This window comes from Lepisma saccharinum, chromosome 28 (genome assembly GCF_977018435.1).
Source record: "Lepisma saccharinum chromosome 28, izLepSacc3.1, whole genome shotgun sequence".
Taxonomy (NCBI): domain Eukaryota; kingdom Metazoa; phylum Arthropoda; class Insecta; order Zygentoma; family Lepismatidae; genus Lepisma; species Lepisma saccharinum.
Window position 1 is genome coordinate 1,844,580 of NC_139256.1, and position 23,910 is coordinate 1,868,489.

A 23,910-nucleotide genomic window follows, 5' to 3' on the forward strand; every position below is an offset into this window, starting at 1 on the left:
AAGAGAGACATAGACTGGCCGACCATATATTTCTACACAAAATAGTGAATGGCAACATCAGAAGTGACCGCCTTCTTCAGGAAATTCACTTTCGTGTGCCTGCCCGCTCAACAAGAAGCACTCTACTTTTTGCTTCTCAGAAGCCGAGATTGTGCCTCATCCAGCGCTCTCTGCTCCATAGAATGCCCAGTGAATACAATAATCTAGGAAGCGAAATAGACATTTTTGAAAATCTGGACCGTTTTAGAAGAAAGTTAGCTAAAAGTATGCAAGTCTCTTAACCACATGTAATTTTTCTGTTATTTTTTTTTGTTGTATTATGTTATTATTATTTTTTTTTTGTCCTTATGTTCTATAAAATCGTTCCAATGTAAAATGGCTAACGCTGTGTTTGGAATCTTCTATTAAATAAATAAATAAATAATACTATTAATAAATAATTAGTTCTAAGATGTCTACAGTATTCTTTGGGAACTAAGGGCCAGATTTCGATGAGGGAATCTATTTCAAATGGAACACTTGATAAGATTTATCATGTTTCTTATTCAAGGAAAGAAGTTCAACACTGTATTACATAATGCACATGATGCATAAGACCATGTCGCATCCCGGATGGCGTAATGGTAACTTCGTTGCCATGTAATGAAGGTTTGTCTGGTTTGATATCACACTGGTGGAGACTGGAGAGTGTATTCGAAATGGAAGTTTTTAGATGAGGGAATGTTTGCTCAAGCTGTGAGTTCAGTTCATTCTAGTTTTTTGGACTTTTAACCACTGTTATTTTTTACAAGAGATTTACGTACGTTTCGGAGGCTCAATCTGCCTCTGTCTTCAGGGTAGCGTGTAGTCTGTTAGATCATATAAATGGTTGCCTTGGAGAATTATTCTTGGTGGCCTAGGCTCCACCGCGTCTGTTGGTCACAAGGACCTCTATATACATAAAATTGCCAAGTAGGATTATCAGTGGCCCAGGCTCCACTTCGTCAGATGACCACGTCGAGGTCATGATCAAGGCTTCGTGTGGCACCGGTAGGTTTCCACCTTGATCCCCGGGGACTGGACCGCCCCGGATTGCATGTTGTAAATCTCTTGTAAAAAATAACAGTGGTTAATTAAAAGTCAAAAAAACTAGAATGAGTAAATCACCACTGATTAGCTACAAAGAAGAAGTGAGTTCAGTTGTTGAATGATCCTATGTTTTAAAATAATAAATTATAATATAGGACAGATGGGGATGCTTTGCGTAGATATTTCTATCTCATCGTTGTCCATTTCAAGTATTGGATGGTGTGATCCCATTTTAACCTGCTGGGCCAGTCCCAACTAGCCTCTCTGTGCATACAACAAACACAAACTTAAAATTCAAGACTTCTTCTGGAGATATTCCTGCGAGAACTTTCACGTAGATGTCCTAAAAACGTTCAATGTAACTAGGATCAGCAAATGTATGTATGTTGTGGTTGGTTTCACTGTTAGTTGATGATGGAGTGACATCTAGCGTAGAACTATGAAATACTTCGCGACTGAGAAGCGCATAACTTGGGTGCACTGCCAATAGATGTCGCTAACATCACTGACATCACGAAGACCACAGCTCGAGGCATAAGAGTTTCACCCATGAGTGTCTTGGTCTTGCACGCGTGTGAAGTAACTCCTCTACATGTTTTTGATAATTATAATTATTTACAAGGGCTTTGCATTTGGAAATGGGCAAAATAAAGTTTGTATTTAATGTTAACCTGCAGCAGGAATATAAATTCTTGAAACTGTGTAACAACAGTGGCAGTGAACGTGTGCAATGTAAACTCTGTAATGGAGTATTTTCTCTTGCACATAAAGGAAGAGGTGATATTGAAGACCACGTGAAAACAGTTAAACATAGGAGTGCTATTAATGCTACTGCTTCAGCAAACATAAAGAGATTTTTTTAAAGCCGAAGATTGGAATAACAGTGATCTGGAGTGTGCTGCTAAAGAAGCTATAGGGTGTCCCATAAAGTCCGCAACTTTTGAATCTGGCGCCATTTTTTAAATGTTTTGTTGGCAGCCCTGTTCTTATCATTTCTAGTATCTACTATCACTCCGATTTGATTAGCAGTTGTATTTTTCTTTATTGTTGCAGGTGTTGCCATGGAGCGGTTAACAAATGAACAGCCCAAAAACCACACCATACGGTCGTCCTTTGCGGGTGCATTTGATGTTCGTGGGTCACTCGTGGATTTTCAGTCCCCCAAATCCTGCAGTTTTGTTTATTAACAAATCCACTGAGGTGGAAGTGGGCTTCGTCGCTGAAAATGATGTTTTTTGCGAAATTTTCATCCGCTGCCAGTCTCTCTTCAATCCATTCGCAAAATCGTCTTCTTTTTTGATGATCCGCCGGCTTGAGTTTCTGCACCAGTTGGATTTTGTATGCATGCATGTGAAGGTCTTTACTCAAAATTATTTGCAATGAACTGCGTGGAATGTTCAACTGCTGTGACCGTCAGCGAATTGATTTCCTTGGACTTACTGGTACACTTTGTTGCACTACTGCGATTTGTTAAGCATTGCGTTGAATGCGATTTCGCCCAGGTGATTTCACAGTAGCAACAGAACCAGTTGTTTCGAACTTCTTTATCAGCCGCAGAACTGTAGACTTGTTGGGTGCTTCATTTCTTCCGAAAACCGCGCGAAGTCGTCTTACCGTCTCGGCCCCACTTTTAAGATTTTGATAATAATTTTTCACGATCACAACGCGCTGTTCATTTGTGAACCGCTCCATGGCAACACCTGCAACAATAAAGAAAACAACAACTGCTAATCAAATCGGAGTGATAGTAGATACTAGAAATGATAAGAACAGGGCTGCCAACAAAACATTTAAAAAATGGCGCCAGATTCAAAAGTTGCGCACTTTATGGGCCACATATTTTCATACCACACTGCTAGACACAAACTCAGTTTCAACACATCAACTTCTAAACTGTTTAAAAAGTTTTATGACCCAACATTTTCATCTGCTAGAACCAAAACCGAGGCAATAATTGTTAGTGTTATTTTGCCATTTATTTTCGATAATGTGTTGCATTCTTTAGAAAACATTAATTATGTTACATTATCAATGGATAGTTCAAACAGAAGTGAAGTAGAACTTGTTCCAATTGTTGTAAGATATTTCAGCATAGAGGATGGAATTGAAGTTAAACTTCTTGTATCCACTGTTAAACATCTGTTGAATGTTAAAATTAATTCAGAACTTTCATGTTGTGAATTTTATGATGTTATTAAAACAAACGAGCCATTTCTGAAGAAACTCGTGTCTAGTGAAAAGTGCAACTGAGTCAACTAACAGATAATGCTACCTAGAACAGAGAGGTTTCCTAAACATCAGAAAATGTTTTATTCAATTAAACATTTGAAAATTAATTGATTGATTTTAGAAAATAATGTTAATATTTTTTCTAGTTTAATGTTCCAATAAAATGTTAAGGTTTTAAGTAATTTCAATTTATTTTTGTAAAAAAAAAAACTGAAATTCTGCAGTAAAGAGTTGATCGCGAATGTCCTGGGTTGGACCCAAAAACATATGGTAAGCCTAAGCATACGTTTAAATTGACATTGCACTATTCTTAGATATCAAGAAGAATCCAACAAAACGGGATATATATTGAATAATATCACGAAGAAGTGAAACATAAATCTGCATTGGTGAACAATATAAAAATTGTCAAGTGCATGCTCCCAACCTCAAATTTACTGCAACACTAGTATTGCAATGAAATTAACGCCACTCTCTGTCCTGTCTGTTTAAACTCTTGAGAGATGGTCATCAATCTCTCACTGAGTGGAGTTAATGTCCAATATTATGAAATAAAATATCAATAATAAATACATAAATATTTTAATATCATACTCGTGTTTACTCGAATCATTCAATCATAAAAGCAAATCACTTTCTTCAAGAATTGACTTTTCTCTGCCAGCCCTACTAAATTTTTACTTTCCATCTACTGATTTATACGAGGGATGGCCAGAAAGTAATTTCCAATTAGTACAGACATAGGTTTTTCGCAAACGCGAAAACTGTCAAAATTGGTAAGGTAACTGGGGGGAATAACGCCATGTTAAGCTGCTTCGATTTTTCCTGGCAATGTAAAAACTGGATAAGGCAATAGATGCATTTTTTCGCTAGCAACAAAAAAATTATGGTATCTTTATTTCAAATAGTAAATTTTCTGAGGGCTTTTTCTAAGAAGTTGCATTTTGGCATTATTTCCCACATAGCCGGGTAATAACGCCATACTATAAGAATGTCCTAATAAAATAGATAAATGGTAATTACTCACTTTATACACACTTGAAGCATTATTCATTCTACAACTAGTTAGAAGATGCCATACATGCAACGTATAATATATTATATTAACATAAACATATGGAAATGTATATAATACACTTTTCTACAGTACATATTTCTCTTGAAATCTATAACTTTAAGTGAGAAAACACAATCTGAAAGCAAACAATAAGTGCTCGTGTTGAAGATATCTCATATTAACAATAAACACAATAGCAAAGTTGGCGTTGTTACCCCAAATTAAAGTTTGCGCTATTACCCATAATACACAAGTTTCTCTTTCGGAATGCATTTTGCTTCTTCCTCAAAACAAAGAGAGTTAGTAGAATGTTTGGAAAACATAACGACCCACGTACAAAAATAATACAGAGCACGACCCTCTAACGTGAGCAAAAAACTTCTGCACACTTAAGAACTTACCTTCTCAATTTTACATCAGCGTCTCCGAATGGCCGCTTTCACCACAAACAGCTAACTCGCACTGGGAAGAATGGTGCGACGTAAGAACAAAGGAATCGCATGACTTACTTGCTAGTAACGCACACACTGCATATGCCATTTATCAAATTCACTTTCAACGTTTCGAGATATAGCAACCTGGCGTTATTACCTCAATATTGCACAAAGAAGCGGTTATAAATACTACATTAACAAGCCAATCGATGCTTTGTTGAGGTATTGAATTCCATTTATTCTTACTGTTAGCTAAACTGTGATGATATGTATACATTGGCGCAATACCAGCTTCATTGAGGTCAAATCACGATCTAGAAGAGGTGCTCCTTAATATATCAAAGTTCTTAATTGTTCAAGACTTTTTTTTAATCATATCATTTAAATATAGAAAGTTACCAATGGCTAGAAGTTAGAAGAACGTAATGACTGAGAATAGAAGCCAACCTTTTGAGAAGCCCTTGCATCGCGGGTTTGCGGGGTTCTGATTTCAACACGTTCATCGGAAGTGAGCTTCCTACTAAAACTAAGACCGATAAAACTTTATTAGAATCGCCATACCATTGCTTAAAGCTGAAACTAAGGAGACACTCAGCACACGTAGGAACAACACATAACCCCCCCCCCCGCCCTCCGGTTCCTACGTCCTTGTGTAAAGGGTTTGTATGATTCCAATGTACCAAAAAATTTACATAATCAACTTCAAGATATATTATTTTGTATTAATCTTTCGTCTGTCAGATAGATTGTTCTGCAAGAGACACTAACAAAGTTAACGGATTGAGAAAATGTTGTTTTATTTTCCATGTAGCTTTCTTTTTCTTCCTAATAAAATAAAATATAAAAAAGCTAAACTGAGAGAAACTTTCCTCAGGGCATGTATAAACATTTATAAACTTAATGGGATTTGGATTAATAAAAGTAGCAATTTTTCACGTCTACGAAGAAAAAATGTGACTAGAGAAAACATCCGCTTGTACCTTTTTTCATGTCTTGCCAAAATTCATGAATAATTTCCAGAGCAAATCTTTCACGCATAATTCCCGGAATTCAAGGAATTCCAAGTGAGTAGCCACCCTGATATTGTGCAGGAAATTATACATACGTAATTCATTTTTCATACCAACAAGTAACTTTCTCTAACAGCACAAGTGCAGTATTATACAGAGTGTCCGAAAAGTCACGCAACCCGGTGTTTACGACCGTATAACGGAATAGCGAAACGGAATTAGAAGAAACGCTTTCTGCCAAGAGAATGCCCTGTATATTGGGAAAATTTAGAGAGACAAACATATGTAAGAACATGCATGTTTTAATAACAAATAAGCAAAGTGTTGCCAAAGGCGGAAAAAAAAAATATTTGCAAATCGTGTGTATTGATGCACAGAACTCACTGAGGTAAATTATTGCAACATTTCACAATACCAACGAACAATTTGGATGGCCATCTATTGAATTTGACAGAAAAAGAACTTTGACGAAGTTTCAAAAACATTGCAGAAGGGAATAAATGGGTTGTTCCAAAAATCGATGTTTTCACAATATTACGAGGGACACTGGCAACACTGTTGGTGTCACGTGTCACTAACAGACGTGTTTCACCTCAGGCTATCACACTAAGTCACTTTAAACGACAAAGAAGAAAGTTGGTTATTCTCGAACATATGCAATAAATTACATACACCTTGTAACCCTGAAATGTGTGTTCAGAAGAACGTGTATCAATTGCTATGTTTTCTCTGCCTTAGGTGGTTGCTGTTTGCCGCGAACGGCATTCCAGATTGTGTCTACTTATGCTGACGTCGTGTGTGTGTTTTTAAAATGCCATATTCTACACAGGAAAGAGTGTTTATTGTTGAAGAATATATCCGAACATCGTCATATTCTTGCGTAAGAGAAGCATTTAGGGATACCCACATTTCAGGGTTGCAAGGTGTATGTAATTTATTGCATATGTTCGAGAATAACCAACTTTCTCCTTTGTCGTTAAAAGTGACTTAGTGTGATAGCCTGAGGTGAAACACGTCTGTTAGTGACACGTGACACCAACAGTGTTGCCAGTGTCCCTCGTAATATTGTGAAAACATCGATTTTTGGAACAACCCATTTATTCCCTTCTGCAATGTTTTTGAAACTTCGTCAAAGTTCTTTTTCTGTCAAATTCAATAGATGGCCATCCAAATTGTTCGTTGGTATTGTGAAATGTTGCAATAATTTACCTCAGTGAGTTCTGTGCATCAATACAAACGATTTGCAAATATTTTTTTTCCGCCTTTGGCAACACTTTGCTTATTTGTTATTAAAACATGCATGTTCTTACATATGTTTGTCTCTCTAAATTTTCCCAATATACAGGGCATTCTCTTGGCAGAAAGCGTTTCTTCTAATTCCGTTTCGCTATTCCGTTATACGGTCGTAAACACCGGGTTGCGTGACTTTTCGGACACTCTGTATAATTTGTAGATAATTTTGAAAATTATATAAAGGAATTAAAATTTGTTTAGGAAATCAATATTTGGTTATTAGGGTTCTTGTGAAATTTTGTTTTTAACAATTGTATCTAATCAGGATTTTTCGAGCCTAATTTAAGGTTTTCGGAACCTATTTTAGGATTTTTAGAGCCTATTTTAGGATTTTTAGAGCCTATTTTAGGATTTTTAGAGCCTATTTTAGGATTTTTAGAACCTATTTTAGCATTTTAGAGCCTATTTTAGGATTTTTAGAACCTATTTTAGGATTTTTAGAGCCTATTTTAGGATTTTTAGAGCCTATTTTAGAATTCTTAGAGCCTATTTTAGGATTTTTAGAGCCTATTTTAGGATTTTTAGAACCTATTTTAGGATTTTTAGAACCTGTTTTAGGATTTTTAGAGCCTATTTTAGGAACCTAAAAGCACATTTTTTAGAACCTAAAAATCCAAGGTCTAGTTATGAGAAATGTTCAATTCCACTGTGATGGATAGTGATTTACGGATTGGGAATCCCTCACTGTGTGGTACCGACTTCAATGCACATCGGCATGTTCACATTATTTTATTCTTCAGGGTATAGCCACGCATTACAATACGACAAAAATAACAATCTGTCACGTGGTCCCTTGGTTGAAGCCATATCATAGACACATCAAAAGGCATTGAATGAATACCATTGAACCATTCTCTAAATGTTACAGCACAACTATGACATGTAGCATGTGATCTCCCAGCGACAACCGAAGTACTGTTGGTACAGTATCTTTACACAATCTGTGATGTTTTTACATTGCAGTTTTGGAGTGCATTGGTCAGAAATGTAACAGAATGTGTCGGGTGATATACACAGCTAAGGGGTTCTTTCAGTCGACATAGTTTATCACAGCACAGTCCCCTGTGTCACTGCACAAATCAAAACCTGTAAACTGCATATTTATTTATTACGATATATAGTAATATCCTTCATTGTAGCACACAGGGTTACAATAAACCTCACATACCAACACATAAGACACGACTGAAAGTTTATGATTTGACACGCAAACAGTTTGCAGTGTTGCCAGATTACAATTAAAGTGGAATTCAGTGGTGTATACATTACCCATATTATATCATATATGACGTCACGTGTATCTTGAAAATGGTACGTGATGGAGAAAAATGAGTGGCAAATCTAAAATCAGCATGCCGAAATTAGTTAAGAACACACATTCGCTAACAAGACACAAAATGGCATTTCCATAGTGTTATTATGCTTATGACATCACCTATAACTAATAGGTAGGGACGTGAAGTTTTCGTTTTATTTCCCCCTGAATTTCAATGTTATGTTTTACTGCGATTCGGTGTTATTTTTCGCGGTTTAGAGAAAAATTCGGCGTTATTAATTTAATATCGGTGTAATTTTTACTTGCATTTTTGCTTTTTCTCCTATGCTTAAAATTTTCACATTGCTCTAGTTCTGGAAAATTTAGACAAATTTAAGTTTTAATGACAAAAAAAATATGAGAGAAATATTGTGAGAAATGACCAAATTTCTTCCATTTGGAAAACTATTTCATCTTATCAGTCACTAAATATGAAATGTTTATTGAATGATAACACCGAAATCTTTGAACACAATCATATGCATCACATTTCTCTAACAATGCCAAAAAATGCATCTGCGACCATTTTGTGTACACACACATATACACGCCCTCCCCCCCCTCCGAAACACAACGGGAGCTTCTCCCTAAAAATTTTCCCGTTCCTACGAAATTTCTCTTCTGGTAAGATCTCTCCTGAGCGAATTCTATTTCAGGACGAGGTTAAACACTGTCAGTCACGTCTGCGCGAAACTGCAATAAATGAACCGTGATAACTCTTTTGAATCGAACTATCGCCAGCTCCAATACAAATAACAGATCTAATAGCACTTCAGGTAGTTCTTTTGGAATAGAAGAAGTGTTATTTCCAGTTTAGATTGCATATTTTCGCGATAAAATGTAAAATTCGGTGTTATTCTGAAAAATGAAATTCGCATTATTTTGCGATTCAGAAACAATAAAAACATTCCTCCTTTACCTACCCAAATACATTTTAAACCATTTATTTTGCTTTCCTCAACTTTTCGGTGTTATCGTTAACAGGAAACTTCAAGTCCCTACTGATAGGTCATGCAAGTAGTTCATGCATACATTAGTGGACCAATGCGTTGCGCGAGTCTATTGAAACTGTTATATAATCTGTGTCAGTAGTACGTTTTACCCGGTTTAGCGCCAGAAAATGGCGAGATGGCGTAGTCTTTTACGATGTATATTTTTACAGTGTTGCCAATTCATCGTAGCCTTTTACGATATATATTTTGAGAGCCCACAGCCTTTTATGATGGTTAATTTAGTTTGTAATAGATCTTGTGTGTTGGCAACCGTCAGCCCTTACAAGTTAAATAGCATCCTTACTCTTTAAGGCATAGTGTGTGTGTGGGTGAGGTTAGTTTAGTTCACGATAGATCGTGCATGGACCTGTCTCGATCAATGAGAGCCATGCACCACTTTCTTCGACCAATCAGAGCCGAGCACCACTGAGCCCCATTTTCGATACCGCGTAAAAGGCTACAATAAGCTAGCAATACTGTTAAATATACATCGTAAAAGACTCTGAGTTGGCTACATGGTAAAGTATACATCGTAAAAGGCTACAAGTTAGCAACACTGCGAGCCCCACTGAGCCCCATTTTCGGTTGCTGAATCGGCTTTATGCCACTACTGTCAATTTTAGTGAATAAATATCTATTTAGCATTCACAAGAGAATTTTCACCAAGTATGTTATCAGGCTGATTGTCCTGTATTAGGCACCCTTCCTGGTCTGGTTTTTCTTCTACTTGTTTCCGAATTATTTGGATCAATTGTTCAGGATGGGAAGCACTTTCTCATCTGTAGAAAATTGGCAAAAACGTTTGTTGATTTTTCACTGAAACAGCACAGCATGTGTATAGCAACTTGGATTTTGTTAAAACAGATTTTTGATATGTTTGCTGTCATTTTGATCCATCTCACATTTTTAACTAACAGAAAACTTCTAAGGTTGATGATATTATAGATGATAAAAACTACCAAAGTGCATCTATTCCAACTAGGCGGCCAATGAAGAGATCCAATTGTACTATTCTAGAATATGTTGGTGTCTCAAACCAAAGTTCGATATTACAGGTTTAAGCATATGAGCTCATTAGTTGGCATGAGTAAATGACGAAACAACCATTGCACAGAGGCTTTTCTGAATTTAGGACACAGTAAAATATATGCATTATACAGGGTGACATATAAAAATGGGGACTTTTGAAAAACCCACCAGACACCAGAGAAATCAGATAAAGAAAACAACAACATATATTGACAGAAATTGAACTGTTACAACTTTCCATTTAAGATACAGTAATCCACAGTATCACTTTTTGAAAATAACGTCCTTGACATGGAGTCCTTTGCTAGCTCTGTATTCTTGCAATCTGCCATTGAGATCCCTCATTGATCGCTGCAACATGTTAGGTGTAATGGCACAAATTTAATCTCTACTTCGTTGCTTCAATTCATCCCTTGTTCTTGGCCGAGACATGTACACCTGACTTAAGGTGGTCTCACTAGAAGAAATCACATACGGACAAATCCTGGGATCTTGGTGGCCAGTGAATGTCACCAAATTGAGAGATAACACGATTACCAAGCAATTCTCGCACAGTTGTCATTGAATGTCTTGCAGTGTGGGCTGTTGCATCCTGTTGATACCAGGCTTCGTGAAGTTGTAAGAACCTGTTAAATGCAGGTGCAGCAAAAGTTTTCAGCATCTCAACATTCCACTCCAAATTGACAGTCACTGTGCTCTGTTCCTCATTTTCGAAAAAAGTAAGGTCCGATGAGCCTGTGTGACGAAACTGCACACTATACCGTCACCTTGCTGCTGTGTAAAGGACGTCCATGAAGTTCCTGAGGGTTGCTGCTTGTTTCCATAGCCTGTCAGATGAAAGTAGGCCTCATCTAACATCCACAGCTTCTCCAGAAAGTCACTGTCCTTGTTTATTTTGGTCAACATTTGTTCACAGAATTTCACTGGTGATAGTTTTTCGTTAGTTGTTACATGATCTGCAGCTTGTATGGATGAAATTTCAAATCTTGGCGGAGAATTTGGTGAACACACTCTCTAGACAACCCGACCGCAGCTGTTTGCTTCCGAACTGAATGCCGTGGGCTGTGCGAGACTGCATCAAATACAGCCTCGATATTCTGTGCAGTACGAGCATTTCGCTGTCGTCCTGTTGGTTTCTTTTTCATAGCCGATCCAGTCTCTTCAAAGTTTTTTATCCACGTTTTTATCACGTGTTTTGAGGGAACACTACCATGATGCCCTACACTGAAAAAACGTCTGAACTCCCTCTGCGCAACTTGCAAAACTACCATTGTTTTTGTAAAATATTTTTATGGCGAAAGCACGATGTTGACCGTTCCACTGATCCATGATTATTAAATGGTAAGGTTGTCTGTTGCTCAAGTTACCGTTATATAGTGCTGCCAACTACGTAGTAATGCCATCTACGCTTTTCAAAAGTTTCCGTTTTTCTGTGCCACCTTGTATTATGTAAATAATATGACACTAATCTTTTTAATAATCTATTGCTTTTGATGATAAATTCACTACAAAGTTTACATTTTTATTGTAGAACTTATTTTTTCCACAGATGTACAAGATCCACTGCACCTAACAGTACCAGGAAATATTGATTTAATTCTAATTCAACTTAGCATGAAGAGCATAACAAAGCTTAGTGGAGACACCATTAATGTGGGAGACAGCAGGTTTGAAAGGATGGAAAGGTAAGCAATAAAGTGTATCCTTTATGCATTCTCAGTATCTCGCTCCAAATTTCTAATAGGAAGTCAAGACTTCTATCTCCCCCTTTAATCTGTATCCTTTATTACATTCCTTTCCTCATCACATCATATTCGTTTACCCTTCTATAGAACATGGAGTCATTCTATCATCAATTTCACCCTCAATACCTCTCATTTCTCTCTTCATTTTTCTTAGAGGCCTGGCTTTCTTCATTCGTCTATCCCTATTTTTAAATAATCGTCTTTTCATCTTGCAGCCCAGGCTTCTTTCTGTCTCCTTTCCTAATCTTTAATTATTCTTTCATTCTTCTAGGAGGCCTCAGATCCACCTATCTTACCCTCAATTTTCGTTCGAGGCCTGGCTCATATCACTCATCTTCACTAGCCTTTAATTATTCCTCCATTCCCTTTTCCTCCAATAATTTTATGTAGATATTTTCAGAGCCAAAATTACGTGATGTAATTAAAAAAATTCATGGTACATTTTTTCAACTTTTCTGTTTAATAATGGACCAATTTGTGAACTTTCAGCCTACTGTATCTGGTTGCCATAAGGCAGGTATCACAGGTTAAACCTGTAGGGAAGACTCTCCATACTTTCAGACGAAATTGGCATTAGCCTTAAGCAGTTCCTTCCAAGTTCCATATAATAATATAGGAAGGTAAACGAAACTAAAGAAGGACTAAAATTAAATGGTGTGACTCAGTTGTTAGCATATGCAGATGATGTAGACTTACTGGGGGATGATGTGAATACAATTAAGAATAATGCTAAAATATTTTTCAAAACTGCTAAAGAGATAGGTTTGGAAGTTAACAAAGAGAAAACTAAATATATGCTTACAGGCCGAAACCAAGTGTTAGGTAATAATCAAAATCTAATTATTGATAACAACTCGTTTGAACCAGTTTCCAAATTCAAATACTTAGGAGTAATATTAACAAATGAAAATTATATTAAAGAGGAAATAAAAAGTAGGCTTAATTCAGGAAATGCATGTTACTTCTCTCTTCATAAACTTTTGTCTTCTCGTTTAATATCTAAGAATCTAAAAGTTAAAATATACAAAACAGTAATTTTGCCTGTAGTATTATATGGGTGTGAAACTTGGTCCCTTACATTGAAAGAGGAACATAAATTGAGAGTATTTGAAAATAGGATCCTTAGGAAAATCTTTGGACTTAAAAGGGATGAGGAGACAGGTGAGTGGAGAAGGTTACATAATTTAGAACTACATAATTTGTATTCATGTCCAGACATTATTAGAATAATTAAATCAAGAAGACTTAGGTGGGCAGGCCATGTGGCACGAATGGGAGAGGAAAGAGGAGTTTTCAGGATTCTTGTTGGGAAACCTGATGGTAAGAGACCAGTAGGAAGGCCAAGACGAAGATGGAGGGACAACGTCGAGATGGACCTAAGGGAAATCGGTAGAGATGGAAAAGAGTATATAGATCTTGCTCAAGATAGGGACAAATGGAAGGCCTGTGTTGCTGCAGCCATGAACCTTCGGGTTTAAGAAGGCTAGAGAGTTAGTTAGTTAGTTAGTTCCTTCCAAACAAATTCCTTTGAATAATTGTTCCTGGGGTACTGACAAACTGTTGATTAATCTTCCAAGGGTTGCCCAATACAGATTTGCAAGCCGATCTGCATCAGTCAACTGGATTCAAGATTGCCAGTGATTAAGTTTCATTGTATTTGTGTCAGGAACAAAGAATACTACCTTATTGGAGGCAATTTCAATAACCTTTCATTTCGAACTAAAGAAAGGGATAAATCTGACACCATTATTTTTTTTTTTTTACCCTGTTAGCTGAGAATCCTGATTCGTGGTAACCCATATGTGACAAGTCACAGGCCCTAGAGGACCAGTGGAAGTGCATGTCAATTATTACGTAATTATAATCTCACCCTCTTCAACACAAGTATTTCTCATGAACCACTGACAAAATTTTGCAGCGTGTAAACAACATCAAAACAAACAACTTTTTTGTGTATATGGAGCCATGCACTACATTTTCATCATTGACACTGGCATTTATTTTTCCTGTCAGATATATACGTAGATCTTAGTACTCTGTGGAAGCGGGATCATGCAAGTTGAGAAGCTGATAGAATGAATCTCTCGATTTTAACCCTTTTGTTTAATTCATTCATTGTTTCTTATCATATTTGATACCATTATTTGAACCACAGACATTATGTTTAATTCATGGATATTCGTGTCGTGAGAGCGATCCTTTCCTGTCTGATCATAGCAAATGTCAATTTTCAGTATAAAAGAATGCAACTCACAAAAGTGATGGTGATGCATGATTACTTGTTTGTTTTTAAAGTCTTTACCATTCCTAGCAAGTATCAACCAGGGTGGGCATGAAGAAACCATAGGAGGAATTCCCTTCATTTCCCCTTTAAATTCCACCTGGAATGAGGCTTTTTAGTTATCAAATTATTTGTGATTAATTTCAAATGAGACACGCATGCTCATTTTGGCACTCACAACTGTTACCAGCACTATTAGCTCTTTTTTACATGAACTGCACACCCTGCTGGAAATTTCTACTGTTTACAGTCGACAAATCTACTGTTTTTAAATGCTTTCCACTGAGAACTATGAAATGTACTGAAAACCAATTGTAGGTTTACTGTATAGCTAATGTACTTCAACAGCAAAACACAATATGAATAATAATCCATTATATTTGCTACAATATGTTATAAAATAATTTATTGACTCCAGGAATAGATAATTTATTTCTTGACACCATGTTTTCAGTGATTTTGAAGTGCATTGGAAAAACAATACATGAACTGAAATCTTACTGTTTTTCTAAAAATACTACTGAAGTCAGGTATATCTGAATGAATATGTTAATAGAACTCTTTCATAAGAAATAACTCAATATTGAAACAGCTAATAATTTGAATACATGATCATATCAGTTGATTCATTTTTCATCGTCGTGTTTCTATGGTTACTATTATGTGCATGTAATGCAATTGTAGAAATGAGCAAATATTTTGATCAATGTAGTCGACAGTGTTTGCTTGTTCGTTTTTCAAGCATTGAGGGCAGGTCTTTGGTTATGCTAATTTTTGGCTGTCCTTGTGTGAATACAGGATGAACAAGATGTCAATTTATGTATAAAACAGAATGTTTTTAATTTTCTACAAGTGCGTTAACCACAAATGAAACTACACATTTAGAAATGTGTTCACTCTATTTGATTCTTCTTTCTTGTGTGAAAACATTTCTAAGTTGCAAATTCCATATGCTATACCATACTTTAATTTTAGCTCTTTGTATGATTTTTGGATTGCATATTAGTTATATAGATTAGAAATAAAAGATGTTATTTGTACAATTATGTTACAGAAAACATGAAGAGTACAGTTCAGCTACTCAAGACAGGAATAAGATTCTCTGCTGTGGTCTATCATCCTATTGTCATCCCTTCGCAATTAAGCTAAAGCATGTAATGTGCAAAAGGTGGCACACCCTCAAATTTGGTGTGTAGAAGCTAAAACACAAAGAATCAGAATAGTGCCTGTGCTCTCTTAAACAACAGTTCTTGACAGGAAATTGGTTGAAGATTAGGATTACAAAAAAGGAAATACAATTGTGTTATGGTGGAAGTAATAATAATAATAATAATAATAATAATAATATGAGAACTGAATTATTATTATTATTATTATTATTATTATTACAGGAGGTTTGTTTTTAAATCTTCTGTAGTACATATTCTGATTACAAATAAAGCTGTATCGCGAATGTAGTCTTTTCTTTTCTTTCTTCCATTCTAGTATGATCACCTTTTCACAATAAATGAATGTGAATAAAATATACAATAATAATAAATAAATAAATAAATTCGAATTCCAAGATAATGTGTGGTGTCACATGTTGCACAACTTTAGCAACCACACTGGATATACTTTATGTCAATTAAATGTCATTGTTGATCAGAGGAGCAAATTGTTACCTATGAAGGAAATTTCATTGTTGTTTGTGGTAAGGATACTATGGAGACACAACTCCCAGACGAATATTTGTGAGATCAATGATCTCATTAAAGTTCTACTCCTAATAAATCATGAAGAAGATGCTAGGAATGCAGACAATCTACTTCTCATGAGGGGAACCTATAATATCATCAGAAGTAGAATGCAGACAACACTTGATTACTTACAGGTTGGTGTAGCATGTGAATTAAAGTGTATCGAAATATATATATATTAAATTCAAAAACATATAGTGCGCAAAAGTTGCATTATTGTACTAATACACACAAAAAAAATAGCCAAATTGAAAGATTTCCAGCCGCGCCTTTTCGGTCTTGAACTTTTACTTCTTCAATGATATCATTAAGATTGCACTTGGTGGATTTACAATATATTGTGTAATTAAAGTCATGGGAAAATGTGAAGAAAGTAGCTTTGTGTTTATCTGCACAGTACAATACTCCAGAAAGAATAGAAAATTTTGGGTCTATAGGGTTGGAAATGGGAAGGGGGAGGTGGAGCAGAGGCCAGAGACCGTCGTCACCACATGCTACTGCATGGGCGAAGGGTTGCTGCCATATTGGTTCACACGGTTGTGCTAAAAGTTTTCATGTACACTTAATTTCAGCCCTGCATTGTAGTTTCGACATCGAAGTTTCAAAATTCAATAGTGTTTGTGCTGAGAAAAGATTTGGATTTGTGTGTGTTTGTGGTGACCATGGCTACCGCTCAATCATCTGTTCGTACAAGAAGCAACATAAGTGCGAGTTATGAATCTCTATTCGGAACTCCTTGTGCTTTCAGTTTCAGGACGTCACCTTCATACAGTGATGTGATGAGATGCTATAGACTTACTCGTCTAGAATTTAAGGGGGGAGCAAAGAACCTGCCATTCGTTCCATTTGTGAAGAATTGGCAAAAAATTGGGAGAAATGTGGTTGCGATCCTCAGTTCCCACAGTTTCCTTTTATAGGATTACTAGTATGATAGATGAATATCCCAAAATGCCAAGGCTATTTTAAAAAATGTGAAAAAAAATAAGCAACCAGAAAAACTAGAGAAATTTAAAGAAGATTCCCAAAAACGTTTTGATATTGCTAGTTGGAAATGTGCGGATTTCAGTTCGCGCAGATGTGAAAAATCTAAGAAAATACCTGAAAAGGAGAGACAATTTGTTATAGATCAGAGAACAGACAGAAAAATGGCAATAGGTACCATCGATGTACAGGAAACTAAAACTCTTCTGAAAAGTGAAGAAAGGAGAGTAAGTAAACATGGTGCCATAGAAGATGATTTGCAAGAACCGTCGACCAGTGCGATGCAAGCGACAGCATGTGATTCAGGCAGTTCATCAGAAGTGGAAACCGTAAGTGACAGTGACTTTAAGTGGTCTTATCCCCTAGAGTCTTGATCAAAGAGGTGAAAAAGACAATCTTCAACACAGATGAGGGCACCACTTCCAACTTTAGCTAAAGTAAAGGATAAAACTGGTGTGAGTTTAAGAAAGGTTGCTGCTATCGCTTCTGCCATTTTAGAAGATTTGCACATAATTTCACACAATGATCAACAGAAAGTGATAGACAAAAGTAAGGTTTAAGGAAAGGTTGCAAAAAACAGTAGTTTTGTGCAAAAAAGAGAACTTAATGAAAGCATTAAACCTCAAAGTTTATATTTTGACGGTAAGGAGGATGAGACTGTAATGTTAAATAAGATTGGTGATCAAAAACACAAAAAACTCTAAATGAGGAACACTATGTGTTAGTTGAAGAACCAAACAGTCGATACCTTGGCCATGCATCGGGTCAGGATCATCCATATTGGACGTTCGATAATTCAGAAGCTGAAAGAAGATAATGTGGACTTGATAGATCTGAGTGCAGTTGTTTGCGATGGAACTAATATTATCGTCAGAGTTAACGTTTGTTTCTTGTTGTAACTAATCTAAATAGTTACATTTCATTATAAAAGTTGCAGTTTGCATCAAGCAAAGAGCTGCACTTTCTTCCATTGGGCACAATAACTAGACCCCTTGGGAGGCGAGGTTAGAAATTCTTCAATTTAGCTTAAAAAAAATTGTGAGATATTTTGCTACCATTATGCAACTTTGCACATTATATGTTTTTGAATTTCCGAAAAAAAAAATTGGGGGCCTTTTCCGATACACCGTAATGTTTATTGAATATACTGGAGCTATATTCACATCAGAATATTTATAAAATTAGGATTAAAGTACAAACTACAATTCTAGTAGTATAATTTTTATGAGAACTGAATTCGATCCATGACATTTTATGTGCAGTGTTATATTTAGATTGTATCATTTATTATGAAATCACATAAAATAGTCTTCTCTAAATATCTGAACATGCAGATTGCATTGGAAGATTTCCATCACAATGATGTTGCATAGTTTCACTGACTCATTAATAATCTTGTCACATAAATACTTCAAAAAACTTTAAATACGAACAGAAAATTTATATCGCACCACAAAACCTGCTCTCAACTTTGAATAGGGAAAAAAACGAAAAAATATGCTGAAGAATTGTTATAAAATATGCTTATAGTTGCGTACATACATAGGCGCTGACTCCATGGGGCTTGGGGGGCTCGAGCCCCCCCCCCCAATGTTATCGATTTTGGGGCAGAGCCCCTCAAATAATTTTGCTTAAGAGAATCTAATGTATTATTGATCTTCTCTTGTAAAGTTTACTCTGAATTGTGCCACATTAACTTAACGTTAAATACACATTTGAAATAATCAACTTTGGGGGGGCTGAGACCCTAAACCATCTACTTTGGGAGAATTATAACCAGAGACAGCAAAACACATGACTTATTACTATATACTAAGTATATAATTATGAGTATTGTTAACATTTTTACTAAAAAGAGTTTCAAAATAAGATGTGCATGAACTAGGGTAGTGGATGGGACGTTCGGGCTACAAATGGCTCTCACATGACATTCAGAACGAGATCATTGATATATTAGGGAGATCTGTTTTGCGCTCCGTGGTAGCAGATATTAAAAGTCGGGAATATTTTGCTATTATGGTTGACGAAACTTGTCACATATCCATCCGTGAACAATTGACACTTCGCATTCGAACTGTAAATGAAAATTTTAATATTTTTGAGGAATTCATGGGCTTTTACGAGATTCCGAACACTGAGGCCAAAACTTAAAAAAGGGAGGGAGTGAGTCATTTATTAATTTCTTTCAGTGATCAGAGCCCCCCCAATAATTTTGACAGTCGGCGCCCCTGCGTTCATATATTTCTTAATTCTGCAATATATTAAGTAGATTGAATAGAGTATTCTTTATTTTCAAAATCACTTTGTATTAAATTTTAATAACTGCTTTACAGCACATATAACTAACAGACAGAACACACCTACAAGAAAATTTTAAAAAAATGAACTAAAGTATTCATGGATAAATTTCAATTTACGATTGCCAAAGGAGAAAACACACAATATAAATGAATCAGAGGGAACCAACATATTGATTGCAATCTGACTGAATTTGCAATTCCCCATATATTAATTAACACAATGATAAAGTGCGTATTACTCACCCTCAAATATAAAATAGTAGCTAAATACCTAAATAGTATAAAAAATTCACAACTTACGTGAGTGAGTATAAATTTATCCAAACTACGTTTCGGAGGTCAATACTTCCTCTTTCTTCGGTCCACATGAATATCTAGACACCAGTCATGCTGTCACGTAAAAAGTTTTATATAGGGATATAGGTTGAAGGAAGAAGTATTGACCTCCGAAACGTAGTTTGGATAAATTTATACTCACTCACGTAAGTTGTGAATTTTTGATACTATTTAGGTATTTACTCTTTTATATTAATTAACACAACATAGATTTTTACACTGAGATAAAATGTGTTATTCGCAAACAAGATATAAACAAATTCCACAATATCTTTTTTTTATGCAATTGACTAGAATATTTTCGAAACTATACAATAGCATTATCAGGATTAGATCAAAAACATATTTGCAACATATGGCGTGTGAGGCCATTTTAATGAAAGCATGGTTTCAATAGAAACTTTAGAAGGTTTCATTTTTTTTTTATAAATCATGAAAATTAACCAACTTTATATGCGAGTGTGTTACTGCATCTTTCAACTCAGTATGTGTAATTGTAATTGTTATTTTGTTATTTCAATGCCGTTTCTTTGTCACTTGTGATTGAAACCAGGCCATTATATTCCCTTCATGATGAAGGTTAGTGGGAATGACTATCAAAATATCAGAATTTATGAATATAAATAAATGCTCTTCTCATCTTTGCACTCATGTAGAATACAATGAATGGGAACTATGCTCTAGAATTACATTATCATTACCACACAAACTGTTGTAATTTATTTTCATAGGAATTACTTAATAAAAACAGTGTTTCAGTTTAATAAAAGTACATACGTAGCATTGTCAAGAGTGCAAATACAAATGTTTTTAAAATAACAATGAAATCCGAATACAATACAATTTTTAAAGTGTTACATATCATCATTGGAAGTATGGCTTGGTTAGGGTACATCTTCATTGACGATCCAAAACTATGGATTTTGTGTCTAATATTAATGTATTTATTGACTATGTTCCTGATTTGATTCCTGTGGGGATTCAATTGTTTCAGTATTGACCTCACATTGAGAAGACAATTGGAAAGCTATTTGAAAGGAATGCAAAAAGGGTAGTAAAAATAACTTAATTTAATAGAGTAGAAAGGGTCTCCCCGATGGCGCAGTGGTAGCCTTGTTGCCTTGTAATGAAGGGGTCCAGGGTTCGATGCCCGGTGTAGGCACATATTGGTTCGGATCCCACTTTAATCTGTAGGTCCAGTCCCGATTAGCCTTACTGTGCAAAAAGTGCACTTAAAACACCAAATCAATCAATCAATTAATAGAGTAGAACATAAATCACATGAACACCAAAACCTAAATGTTTGCAGATCTGTTTCTTATTGGGTGATATGTTATTGGCACATCAAGTTCCATGACTGTTATTATCCATGTTTCTTCACTGAAATCTACTTCTTCCTTCTTTCCAGTATTATCGCTTTTGTCTTCTGAAATACGGTATACACTGTACAATATTTATGTACACTGAAGTACAATAGAGATACAGCCTAGAACAGCTCATGTAAAAGACAAACTAAACATACTACAATGGCTATTTATAGTTTTTCTTGTATGTACGCATTGCTTGCATTATAGAATTATTTTCCTGTAGTTTACGGTTTTTACAAGCATAAGAAAACAGTTTTTCTTTGTGACGTTTCAGGAGAACACACGCTCCTTTCATCAGACATTTATTTTCATTTTGACTAAAGAATGAAAATAAATGTCTGATGAAAGGAGCGTGTGTTCTCCTGAAACGTCACAAAGAAAAACTGTTTTCTTATGCTTGTAAAAACCGTAAACTACAGGAAAATAATGGCTATTTAGCTGCACCAAAGCTCTTGAAGATCAAATGCTATAGAAGAATGTGTGCACTATCACAAAAACAGTGTAAAATAGTAGATCGGAATCCAAGAGTCAATTGGCGAGAAGTATGGAATAATATACAGGCACGTTAAGAGTCAGATAAGCGTGGTATATAAATGTACACCAAATATTCATTACTGGAGTTAAACTTTATGATATACAATTAGTAAATACTCCAATGTGTGCAACATGTAATGTATAAGACAATTTAGTGCATAAACTTAGTGAATGTCAAATAATCCAAAAATCATTGATATATATAAAAAAAAAACTTGTGAGTATAATTTGTCGTACATCAGAACGTAACATTGCAGTAGATATTATTTTATATCCTTCCTTTGGATATTATCCAAGAACAAAACGTCACAGTGTACAATGGCTCTTAGGCCAATATGCTCTTTTTGTATCCATATATAGGCAACAAGATTTTCACACCCAATTTATCAATCACCTGTAGCAGGAATACCAAATGATCCCTCGTTGTAAAAGAGAGATGTTATATGCAAATTTCCTAAATGTAATTTTCACCTCATAATGACCTCAAATGTAAATCATGCACAATAATATGAAATCGTTAAAAAAAAAGTGGTTAGAGCAATAACACGGTATGCCAGAGACCCGGGTTCGAGTCCTGGTCGATCCTCCCTATTTTCTCTGAAATTTTCTACATATCTAGACTAGTTGCTTTGGGTCTTCTACCTGAATCAATTTACTATGATTGCAACTTAGACACTTTTCACGTATTTTGTATCAGTTTTTCGTCCAAAGAAATGAATTGTTTAACGTGTTTCTACATCATGGAATTTTGACTTGTAGACATATACGTCCAAAGGATTTTTTTCCAGGGAGGGGCAAGCAAGGTATTTATTTTTCAGGAGGAGCAAACAAGGCACATTTCTTCCCAAAATAGTGTTGTCCACTAAAAAAAATTACTTCAATTTGAATTCATCTGTTCATGCAATAATTAACATATGAAGGGCTCTGGTGTAAAACACTGTGACATTTTGGTCATTTCTGAGTTCATTAAGAAAAAAGGTTATTAGAAGCTATACTGTAGATAAATAGTTTTCGTGTTTTGTGTACCAATGTAACAAGGCTTCACTGGGTCCAATCCAAATTGTATGATATGGAAATTTCACTCAAAAATTAAAGGATGGCACATTTGTTCTGGAATTCCAGAACAACTTTCTAATAGTCTGGAGGGGAGTAATGTTTGTGTGTATATATATATCGTCCTGATTTTATATCTTGTTATGTTTGTACTTGGTGCAGAGTCTGAAGAAGACATTGCTAGAAGGTTGAAACGTTACGTTTAGTTTATGTTTTATAATAAAAGAAATCACTGCCTTGGTCAGCATATTGTGTTTTTCATATCATGGAAACAAGTCTTAATGGTGTTATAATGTGGGAAATATGTAATTTTTAATTTTCGGTTTGGGTTGTCACTTACTCCTCGTTGGATACCAACCTCCCTGTGAAATTTTTAATGTCTACGATTTCTTTCACACCAACCCAAAAAAAAGCATGCAGGTTTTTTTTTCATGTTTATTTATATGCTCTTATGTAATCACAGTTCTTCATAAGAAGTGACGATTTCTGATTACGATGGTTGCTTGCTAATCAAAGTGTACACCATATCTCCCAGAAAAACAACGGCAGCTATAAATGATAGAGCAACTACTGCTGTGATCTCATCAGACAGCTTTTGATACCGATCACTGTGTGATGCAAGATCGTGCCAATTTTTTATGTTCTCGGCCAATATTGCACCACTTGCAATTAAGAAAGCTGCACCAGTCAGCAATATCAGAGCAGTCTGCAAGAAAGATGAAAATTTTTTTTTTAGTGATTAATTCTATAAAAAAATCTTAAATACAAACCTTGGGCTGAAATATAAATATATTATCGTCCCCCTAAAAAAATTAAAGCCTTTCAGTTTGAAGTAAAATTGTATAATAAATAGAGACAGCTTATTCCTCGTCCAACCATTCGTGCTAGCCCCTAATTAAAAGACTAATGATTATGCTACCTTCGCACGGTCAAAATACCGCGGCCATTAAACAAACGTCATTGGACAGGTCATACCTCATATAAAACCATGAAGAGAAGTTTTTGATAAGCAGGCAAGAATAAATCTTTACCTAGTTCCTTTAATTAATTAATTAAATATATTAATAGAATTATAATTTCTAAACAAAATGAATTAAAATAGATAATTGGGAAAATAAACTAAACTCAAATAAGTTTTTCATAAAAA

At 35.4% G+C, this 23,910-nt stretch overlaps 1 protein-coding gene across 2 annotated transcripts in view; it reads right to left on the bottom strand.

Annotated features, from left to right (window-relative positions):
- Positions 1-23,066: 23,066 nt before the first annotated feature.
- The window catches only part of LOC145980966 (uncharacterized), a 28,116-nt gene continuing 27,272 nt past the window's right edge, over positions 23,067-23,910 (bottom strand). For both annotated transcript variants that reach the window (XM_083114056.1, XM_083114057.1), the window contains exon 4: positions 23,067-23,469. In XM_083114056.1, coding sequence (XP_082970182.1) covers positions 23,254-23,469 — 216 coding nt within the window. In that variant the 3' untranslated portion in view covers positions 23,067-23,253. The remainder of the gene's footprint in view (positions 23,470-23,910) is intronic.